Below are 11,312 nucleotides of genomic sequence, written 5' to 3' on the forward strand. Positions count from 1 at the left end.
AGGCAGAGGCAACGGAACTCCGCCCCTTGAGGAAACGGAGCTTGGCCCGCGACTCCGAGATGATCATCTTCCCGCAATGAGAAGATGATTCATCCACAAACGACACCTCAGCGTGCTACATGCCCAGGCACGTGAGGCAGCGATCGTGACCATCACCCAGCGCCAGGTAACGTCCGCATCCAGAAACGCCCGGGTGATACGTTGTCTATAGCAAGACCCACATTGTCTTTACAAAGACGTAACGTCAAGTTTGCCACGCAACGTCGTCTTTAAAAAGACTCTCCCGAAATAGCTCTTTTATGGAAAAAGCTCGTTTAGCGTGCTGAGGCGCACAGGGGAGATGATCATCTGCAACACAAACAGGGGGTAGTGCAGCCTGATGTGTGCAACCCACTCGACACGGGAAACCACCACCGCTGAAGCGCCGTACCGCCAACACGAAGAGCTCTCCAAGAGCGCGCTGAACTCGTTCAGTCTTCTTCTCTCAGTAGAGTGAGTAGTCAGGAGCAGAACGATGTGATCGCTCGGCTCCGAAGCAAAAAAGCTGAATATGTGCTGCATCTGCTGCCAACTTATACTCACGCTGTGATCAGCGGCAGCTGGATGCAATAATCGCATGAAAATGTGCATTGGCTCGTTTAGTTTACACTCGAAGTAGATTGGTCTCTCTAAGCGAGATCCCAATTCGTCGGTCATCCGACGTGACGTCGAGAGTGACTGACTGAAAGGGAACTGATAGCACTTGTATGTAAATATATTACCTGAGGCGGGCAAACCAGGAGGGCCAGGGTGACCAAGGGCCCCCTGAGGGCCTGCAGGACCCATGGGTCCAGTTGCACCAATGTCACCTTTTGCACCCTGCATCAGAAATCAATAATAATGGTCATTTATTTCCAGTGCTTTTGCACTGTTATCATGTTGCTATTATATGTTTGGGGATGGATAACCTGCTTTCCTCTTTTTCCTGGGCAGCCAGTGGGTCCCCTGTTCCCTGAGCTTCCAGGTTCTCCTTTTGGGCCCATTTCACCCTGAGAAATGATTTTAAAATCACATATAAATTTACGTTTGTTTTATTATGTTAACTAATAATAGACCAATTATTTTTATATATAACTTCAAAAAATATAAAATATTTATAATAATATGCAATAATATTTTCAGGACCTTCTGGCCAAGCATTCCAGGAAGACCCATTGATCCCTGAAGCAGTACAAAAAAAAAAAGAATTATGGATTAGACCAGTTACAATTTGCAATATAAAACTAACTGTACTATGGTAACTTACTTTGTCACCTTTTAAGCCAATTTCACCTCTTAAACCTTGTGAGCCCTATGAGGACAACATAAAAACAGCAGAAGAATACTGAATAACAATGAACACCTGGGGTAAAAAATGAAAGCATGAACTGAAGGACGAAGAAAAGTGGGTTCAGGGAGTAAAATAAAAGTGGGTTCAACTCACTTTTTCTCCCTTATGTCCAGGTAAGCCCTGCAATAAATGAACAATATTCAGTACACAAGAGTACATTATTCTATCTCCATATGACAAGATATTATGACTGCAGCAGTCCTAATTCAGGAAATGAGGACTGTCCAGACCTTGGGTCCAATTGGTCCTCTTGCCCCTAGCATGCCCATCAGCCCAGGGTCGCCTTTCTCCCCCTGTTAAACACACAGGGATCACCTCACTGGACACTAAAGCACACTGCCATGCTGTCACATCATTGTGTCCTACTGTTGAGGTCCATTACAATTCATGCTTGAGAAACACAACTTTGCCCCCATTTGCATTTAAAGTTCATACCTAATTGGTTTAAAGAGTATACCATACACTACAGTACAAAAGTTTGGTGTTGGTAAGTTTTTATATATATATATATATATATATATATATATATATATACTGTATTTCAAAAATTTTATTTTAAATATATATATATTTTTTCTATTTCAAATAAATGAATAGGTATAAGTAATTTACAGGAATTAGGACATCTGTTTTTTTATAAACTGTTCAGGATTCACCCTGGCAGTCCACAGGGCAAACATTGTTAAAAAGGAAATGAATGATTAGTAATATACACTGCCGTTCAAAAGTTTGGGATCAAAAAGTTTTTAATGTTTTTTAAAGAAGCCTCTTCTGCTCATCAAGGCTGCATTTATTTGATCAGGAATACAGAAAAACTGTTATATTGTGAAATACTATTGCAATTTAAAATAACAATTTTCTATTTTAATATACTTTAAAATTATAATTCTTAATTCTTCATAATTTTTATAATTATATTAAAAAAAAACATGACAAATCTTACTGATCCCAAACTTTCGAACAGCAGTGTGTGTATATATATAGTCACGGTTTCCACAAAAATATTCAGCAGTACAACTGTTTTCAACTTTGCTAAGAAGAAATGTTTATTGAGCATTACATAAAAAAAATATTATATATAATATTTCACAATATTAATGTATTAATGTATTTATAATTAAGTAAATGCAGCCTTGGTGAGCATAAGAGACTTTTTACTGAATATCTTACTGACCCCAAACCTCTGAATGGTAATGTATGTCAAACATAAAACAGCTTGATGAATATAGACCAACATTGCAGATATATGTAAGTGAAAAAAAAAATTGTCAGCTAAAATGACATCAAAGATACATCTTGAGATACAGAATACTGGCTAGTTAGCAGGTTTTTCCATCCTGGCAAATGTGAATCTACTTCATGTGGTACAGGAACTAACATGAAAAGAGAATACAGTTATATTCTATGGTTCAGGAATTGTGTTCATGTGATGATGGAAATAATTACTCACCTTAGACCCAGTTGGTCCTTGCCATCCACTTGGTCCCAGTCGTCCTGGAAGACCAGGAGGGCCAGTGCGTCCCTGTAACACATGCAGCATAATTTTACACACATATACATTTAAAGGTACTATGAGCTTTAAAAATCAGCTCCAGATGTCCTTGCATATTGGCAGATTTCACTGAAATTGATGTCTTGGTAAAGAGTTCTTGACTTAAAAATAATTTTGCATGCTCAGATTGCTGACGTTGTTTTGGCTTATATATCTTTAGTGCACAGGTTTTGGCTGTCTAATGCAGCGGCTCAGCACAGTTACCGCACATAATAAAATGTTTAGGACAATTTTCATTAAAACATAATTTTACTACACAAATTCATTAAGTATTGATTGATAAAATAGTCCCTTATATAACAGAACTTGCTATATTATGGATTTTAGTACAGATGGAATACTGTATTGACCAATATATTTCTATGTAGCTTTATTTTAATTTCTTTTTTAGTTTTAGTAATTCTAGTACTACCACTTAAATTTATTTCAGTTATTACCAAGGCAAAATTAAGTTTTTAATCAATCAATCAATCAATGTTTATTTATAGTGCATATTTAAACACAACCAAGGTTGATCAAATTGCTGTACAATAAAAGAATCACAATGAATTAAAAGGGAATAAGATATAGAAATAAAAACAAAATAAACAAGCAATAGACAATCAATCAACAATATACAAGAGACCCAAAATAACATACTCAAGGAATGTTAAAATCCAAGGAGAAAAGATATATATAAAGATATATATAAAGAATTTAAAAGTGATGGATGGAACCAGTCTAATGTGAAGAGGAAGCCAGCAGCAGCAAAAGCATGATCACCTTGATTTTTTAAGTTTAACGCTGGGGACAGTGAGTAGGCCAAGGTCACATGATCTTAAGAAGTATACAGGAGCAATAAATCAGTTAAGTATTGAGGTGCCAGGTTTTGAGGACTTTGTAGACAAATCAAAGTCAATCTATGTTTGACAGGGTGCAAGTAAAGACATTAAAATAGGTGTAATGTGGTTATATTTGTGCTTCCCTTTGAGCAGTCCAGCAGCTGCGTTTTGTACCAGCTGCAGACGAGAAATGGAAGCTTGAGTAACGCCATAATACAGCGAATTACAGTAGTCAAACAGAGATGTTACAAAGGCATGGATTGCGGTTTCAAAATTGCTCATGTATAATAAGAGCTTAACTTTAGTAAGAAGTCAAATTTTATAAAAACATGACTTGACAACAACAGTGATCTGTTTGTCAAACTTTAAGCTGCAGTCAAATAGGATGTCCAACTTTCTGGCACACTGCATATTTTATGGGACAAGTAAGTCTAAATCAAAAAAAAAAAAAAAAGTTTCTTTTGGCCAAACATAATAATTTTGGATTTCTTTTCATTTAGATTTGGAATTGCTTGAAAGCCATAGTTTAATTTCTTTTAAGCATTCGACAGCGGCTGAAGAGAGTGTTTATTGTTAAGCTGTAAGATAGATTTGGGTGTTGTCAGTATATAGATGAAAAGACACGCCGTATTTATCAAAAATAGAGGCCAGGGGGAGCATATACAGGGAAAACAACACGGGTCCAAGAATTGATCCCTGCGGAACACCACAACCAAAAGGTTTACATTTTGGAAGATGAGTGATGCACCAGATGAACAGTAAATCACCTATTTGACAAATAAGAGTGAAACCACTGTAATACAGTAACACCCACACAAGTCTCCAGCAGGGACGGGAGAATGTCATGGTGGACCACATCAAATGGAGCACTTAAATCTAAAAGGACTAGAGCCATGTATTTCCCTGAATCAGTCATGAGAATGATATATTGTTATAATCTTATATTTATATTTTAAGTATACTTAAATTTTGAACAAATTACTTAAATATACTTTGAATTACCGAATATTATTTTTTAAAGTTTTAGTTAATGATAACAACATTGACACAGTAGATCAGAAATGTAATTGAGGCAGGCATGTGGCAAATGTAAAGAACACAAATGTTCTACAGAAATCGAATATTTACAATTTTACTGAGTATCAGCTAGGTGTCATGACCGGCGTTCCTTTTCCAATGCATCTAATCTGTGTAACACTTAAAGATGACTGGCTGCTCAATTGCAGGGCAGTAAGGACAAGGTGAGGACAACATGTCTTCAGAGTGCTTTGAGGGACAAAACAGCCATCAGAAGAGATGGAGAGAGAGAGAGAGAACAAACTAAACCAAGCCCCATCAGTCTCCTGGCTTTAATTAAATTATGTGCTGAGGGCAGGAGCCGGGCATTGTGGGAGAGCGAATGATTTATTGGGCTGCCCCAGCACTAAGCTAAATTACTATGCAATGCTGCAAAGCTTCCTACACCAGCAGCACTCCACTCTCAGTGCCTGTCTGGAGTAAAACAATGCACCAGCACACCCAAAAACCTGTGCAGTGGTTTAGTGGCTTCTCGGTTTACCCACAGCCCCGCTGTAGGTATTTTTGACCCTGGTCCCAAATGCCTTCCAGGAAACCACACAAGCTCACAATGTGATTGAGGGACAGGAGCAATGGGGATGATCCATTGCAGATTGAACCTAATGATGGTGACCACAAGTGTCCCCTGATGTTTAGCTCTCTGCTGCATATAACATACAAACGATCACAAGGAATCATGTGACCTGTGTATCTGTGTCAGTGTTGGGCTTGCATTGACTTTCCTTCAGCTCACATTATGCTGCAGCTGTAAAAGTGCATGCATCTCACATTCCTTCTTCTTCCCTTTTTTCAAAGTAAATCCACTTATTGAAAAACAGAGGACAGTGAGTCTCACCTTTTGTCCAGGTCTTCCAATTTCACCCTGCGACACAGAGGTAGGGGAGGAGGGAATAAGAACAGAGTCAGTTTATCAGTGTGTTACAATATACAGAGTCTTGAGAGTCATTGAATAGTTTATAAAGTCATCATTTCTTGTGCAAGTTTACCCTTTCATTCTTCTGCAAAACACAAAAGACGACATTTTTAAGAATGTTTTTTTTTTGCCAAAAACAGTTAAAAATTTCTTCAAAAAATCTTCTTTTGTGTTTTCTGAACCTGGTTCAGTGTTAGTACCTATTTATTACACAGTTATTGCAATTACTATAATAAGTACATAGTATGTACATGCTGATTAGGACTATAAAATAAACTGTAACCATAACAACAATAATTTAAATACAATCTTATTTTGCTTCCTTAACTAACTGGACCACTTAGTCAGCCCCATTTCTCTCTTGTTCTTAATTGTTTTTCATGCTGTTGTTTGTGTATGTATATATTTACATAAGTATGTGTCGTACCTTATCTCCCTTTGGTCCCGGCAGTCCAGCAGGACCCTGATCATAAAACAAACATAACTGTTTAATGCTTATCCAAAACATCTGGCTAAAGCCACAGCAACCATATATATTTATTTTGACAAAGAGTGCTTACTAGAACTTATAACTGTTGTGAGCAAGTAATTTTAATGCCAAAATAATGACAAACAGGTTTACCAAATACTTCTCCTGCCTTCTATTGGTTGACACAAAAATGATAGCCCCTCCTCAAACTCACTTCACTGATTGCTATGATTTTTGCTGTGTCAGGCGGAGTGACAAAACAATGATCAAAGCACCACAGAGCCACAGTATTTATACTTTTTGAGGAAATCAGCCTATGAATGGCTTCCCTACAGTTCCTTATGTACTACATCTTTAAAACGTATGACTGTATTGGAACAGGATGCATTTATAATGTTCTTGACAACCTCAATAATATTCGCTACATAACTGATAATCTATGACAGAAATTAAACTGTATTGAGATTGGACTGAACTTGCAGGGCAAGAGTGAACTCTCTCTTGGGGTTTTGAGTGTCTGTGTGTGTCTCTCTTGGGGTTGTTTCTAAGAATGGTACGATGGAGCAGAGGCTGGCAATGGAAAAAGGTCTATTTCTATCTGCTCTAAATGTGGCGCGTTAATGGCTTGCTGTGTCGTGGGGGCCAAACTGGTCACATCCGTGTCACTACAGAAAGACGTCTGGGGAACTCACACGGGTCTCACATGCTGAGAGGGTTACGAAGGCTAATTACAGAGCTGGAACTGACCATTGTGACAACCCAATACTCTGCTTCCTTGAAGCACCAACTACGCAATCCTCAACAAATCTGCATGTGACTCGCTTTTATTTATAAATGTGTTAGACAGTTTTTACTATTTGAGTTTGTCAGGGTCTGTACATGTAAAAATAGCTTATGGGTAACTGATATGACATTATTTATTGTCTGGATCAAGTCATATGTTCAGAAATAAAAATAAAAATTGCATTAATAAATCCTCTTCTATGATGGGTTAGGTTAGGTTTTACATTTCTGAAATAAAATGAATTTTGATATAAAGTAAAAAAGGGGTTATAAAGTAAAAAAATAAAATCAGGGTGATACAACTGTCCTGATATCATAATGAAGGGAAAAATCTCATTAAAAGAATTACAATTTTGAAAATAAAATCTTAAGTAGTTTGGCCTAATTGTTTATTAGTATTTCTCAGTATGAATATTTTAACCAAACTGCTTCACTAATTTAAATATTTGAAATAGTTGATTTTTTTTTCTTTCACATTACCAAATAAAGGTCATGTGGAGTGGCCAACATTTAGAATTTTTTTTTATGTTATTTGACCTTTTTATGAAATGGCAAGTTTAGGTTGCAAAATGTCATGTGGTGCAATAAAGCATTAAGCATAATTAATGAATTATTAATTCTTATAAAAAAATACATACAGTTTAATACATAATTCATGATTCTTGTAAAAAAAAAATATTGATCAAGATGTGTACACCCACGTTTATGCAACATAACATTTCAAAGTATTAAACTGAAACTGGTATAAAAACGGTATAAAAGGTTTTCAAAACCATATGAAAGCAACATCAAAACATCAAATTCTGAACATCAAAACAAATCTAAACAAGATTTTCTTTTTTCTCATTGGCCTTTCTTTCTATCTAGTTTGTCAAATGTTCTTGTACACAGTCTTTGCCATTTGAACTGTGTACACAATCAAACTAGTCTCCAAACAGAACAACTACAGATCATTGTGGTATGACATTTCAATATGAAAAAAGCTGATGCATGGTTTCATTTTAAAATCTTGTACATTTTTGTTCCAAAAATGTATGTTAATACACCTTAAAGTCAGCTGTTTCATAGTTGGCCATATCTACGTAGTTTTGTCCTCAACATTAAAATTTGAAGCACATACCTGAGGGCCAGGAGGTCCTGCTGGTCCTGGAGGCCCTGGGGAACACATGGGGGGTGTGGGATTGTGCTTCCCTTCTGAGTTCCTTTCATTTGGTGGAACAACAGTCACAGTCTATAAGATAAGTCATAGAAAATTACATCTGGAAACACTGATGGAAATGGGAAAATGTGAAATAAAAAACAGTCCATAAATAGTTTCAGTCTTGAACAGACATGAACTTCCTTTGACTTTTATTTACATTTATTATATTTCTTTATCACCATAGAATATTGTGGTCATGGGGACAAATTAATGTACTTATTGACACCCTGAACCCTGAAGTACCTGAAACCTACACATGAAATCCAGGTGCTTGATCAGTTGTCATGAATCAGGACTCACCAGAGGGCCCTGCCGCCACAGTGAATGGGGTGGAGGGAAGAGAGGGGGCGGAGGTGGACTCAGTAAACAGCAGGGGTTGAATTTCTTTCTGGTTTCCAGCAACTGGAGATCTAGATGAGGGGAAATAAGGTTCATGAGGAACATGTCAACAGACACGTGGTCCAGTGGAACATTGTTTCACTCCACTGTCTTGGAAAAGAGGGACTGAAACACATGACTGTGTGTTTGATACTATGACACTTCTCAGGTGCAAGAAATGAGGAGTGTAATGAAAGGTCCTCCATTACTGAAACTAAAGATTTATCTGCAAATATGTAATGCTGGAGCTTTTCTTTCAAATAACTTAATTTTTCTGAGGCATTTATAATGATTTCATCAGCTGGTGTCAATGGGATTTTTAGTGAATCACTTCTCAAGTTCACAGTTGCATTTAATATGAACATGAACTACTAACATCTGACAACCACTTTTTGTTGTCATACTGAACAGAATATGTATTGTTTTATCATTTGAAACCTAACGTGCTTTGAATAGTTTTGCTGTCAAAAATCTAGCTTATAAAATAAATGGTGCAATGATACTCATGAATTATGACCTCAGTGGCCTCACTTTTTTTACACACACACACACACACACACACACACACACACACACACACACACACGCATGAGTATAAAAAATAGCCCATTAAACTGACAATTATTGTGTGCAGAAGCAAAATGTGACCATATTAAAAATAAATTTAAATCAATCAATCAATAACAGTACATTAAAATAGAAAGTCCTGAAAGATGTTAACTTTGCAAAAACAAGCACTTGCCTAATTAAACTTTTCACTGCAGTGTTGGCTGACAAAACTGAAACACAGCCATTTTGCCTTTAGAGATAATAACCTGAGACAAGTCATTGATGCCTGTAGGGACATTTATCGCAAAATTAGGGCAAAATATTCACTTGATTTTCATTACAGGCCAAATTTTACTTGAAATTTTCCCCCATAATATTCAAGCATATCTTTTAATACTGGGACGCATTTTACTCAGAGTGCATATTATATGTTTTCACACAATATATATCACAAATGTAAAGATTTCATAAAGAGCAGTGCAACGTATGTAAGTTATGAATACTCTGCAATTGCATTTAATTGACATGATTCATGAAAATACCAACTGAGTCTTATCAAATATATATATATATTTTTTTTTGGTGCAAACAGTCTGATTTGCATATCATGTGCAAACATACTTCACTCTGTTAGAGAAAACCTCTAATATCAGCATACCAAACGTGCAGAAGACAGGAATACTCTGCAATTGCATTTAATTGACACGATTCATGAAAATACCAACTGAGTCTTATCAAATATATATATATATTTTTTTTTTTGGTGCAAACAGTCTGATTTGCATATCATGTGCAAACATACTTCACTCTGTTAGAGAAAACCTCTAATATCAGCATACCAAACGTGCAGAAGACAGTGTCTTACCTGTTGGATGAGGGAATATATTATCCACGTAAGAGAATGACGCCACATAGCAGAGGAGTTGAAAATATAGTCCAAGTGTGAACAGAATCATGCTGCCGGCTGCGGTCTACCTCCAATAGCACCAAGGCTCTCTCTCTCTCTCTCTCTCTCTCTCTCTCACACACACACACACTAGATCCACGCCTTTAGGAGAAGTGAAGGCCAGCCAATGTCTGTTACACCTCTCCTATGTATTGGCCCTGAGCTAAATATACAGGAGGCAGCCGGTCAGCTGCCCTCTGTAGCCAATATTAGCCTGTTACTACTGCCAGAGCTGCCTTTGTTTCCCCTGCCTCAAATGGACAGGGAAAACAAAACAGAATGGACAGAAATGACATTGAAATGACAAGGTGTCATGCCAGAGGCATTGTTGAACTACCGCCATTCATTTATTGATAACACCATCCTGCAAAGTTTGCTGAATGAAATCCAAAACTTGTTTCTTACAAATTTTAGGGAGCTGATTCCAAAATAGTGCCTATTTTGCTTTAGCATGTCACACTTTCTCAACAAAATTTGATATGCATTTTGTAGCATTTTTTTTTTTTTTTGCTTTTGACCATCATTGCAAGGTGAAGAAGTTTTGTATTATCCCTTAATTCCTTTCAGAAGTTTTTTTTCATATCTTCTTCTGAGCCAGGATAGAACTATTTGTTCAATTCTCTCTCATATATGAATGATTCTGAACATATTATTTAATGACTAATCGTTTTCAATGTTAGAATTATCGCTAGTGACAGAAAATGCAAAACATAACCCAGCTGTTTTCTGCTATATCTCTGGGTGTTTTACTACAATTGTTATTTTTGTATCATTGAGATACTATTATAGTTTGTATTATTATTTTGAATCATTTTTATTTTGATATTTTCCATTTTAATTTTAAAGTTGTAGTCATTTTTTTATACATCTATATAGTTTTTATTCATTTTTATTTAAGTTTTAGTTAGTTATTTTAATACATCAAGTTACACTCAATTAAAATGTGAAATGTTTTATTTTAAGTAATTTTTTAATGGTTTTATTTTAGATAACCTTGTTAACTACATCCACACAGCAACAGAAAATTGCAGATTGTGAAAAAAAATGCTTATTTCTAAACTTGTGTGTATATAAAGTTCTTTGACATTAAATTGAATATTTTAACATATTTTTCCAATCCTCAGATTGTAAGCAGGGTTATTACAGTATTCAAATAAAGTACTTGATCTACTAAAATAACTAAAACTAAAATAAAAATGGATTAAAAAAAATTATATAAACATATATAGAAAAATCCAAAAATACTAAAATTGA

At 36.0% G+C, this 11,312-nt stretch overlaps 1 protein-coding gene across 1 annotated transcript in view; it reads right to left on the reverse strand.

The window, feature by feature from the left end:
* colq (collagen-like tail subunit (single strand of homotrimer) of asymmetric acetylcholinesterase) overlaps positions 1-10,086 on the reverse strand; it is a 21,623-nt gene extending 11,537 nt beyond the window's left edge. The window contains exons 1-12 of the mRNA XM_016480846.1: positions 9,978-10,086; positions 8,486-8,595; positions 8,105-8,215; positions 6,160-6,195; positions 5,655-5,681; positions 2,820-2,891; positions 1,600-1,662; positions 1,463-1,489; positions 1,286-1,330; positions 1,165-1,200; positions 948-1,028; positions 762-858 (exon numbers count right to left, since the gene is read on the reverse strand). Coding sequence (XP_016336332.1) covers positions 762-858; positions 948-1,028; positions 1,165-1,200; positions 1,286-1,330; positions 1,463-1,489; positions 1,600-1,662; positions 2,820-2,891; positions 5,655-5,681; positions 6,160-6,195; positions 8,105-8,215; positions 8,486-8,595; positions 9,978-10,068 — 796 coding nt within the window. The 5' untranslated portion in view covers positions 10,069-10,086. The remainder of the gene's footprint in view (positions 1-761; positions 859-947; positions 1,029-1,164; positions 1,201-1,285; positions 1,331-1,462; positions 1,490-1,599; positions 1,663-2,819; positions 2,892-5,654; positions 5,682-6,159; positions 6,196-8,104; positions 8,216-8,485; positions 8,596-9,977) is intronic.
* Positions 10,087-11,312: the final 1,226 nt, after the last annotated feature.

Source organism: Sinocyclocheilus anshuiensis, unplaced genomic scaffold (genome assembly GCF_001515605.1).
Source record: "Sinocyclocheilus anshuiensis isolate Anshui unplaced genomic scaffold, SAMN03320099.WGS_v1.1 scaffold225, whole genome shotgun sequence".
Lineage (NCBI taxonomy): Eukaryota > Metazoa > Chordata > Actinopteri > Cypriniformes > Cyprinidae > Sinocyclocheilus > Sinocyclocheilus anshuiensis.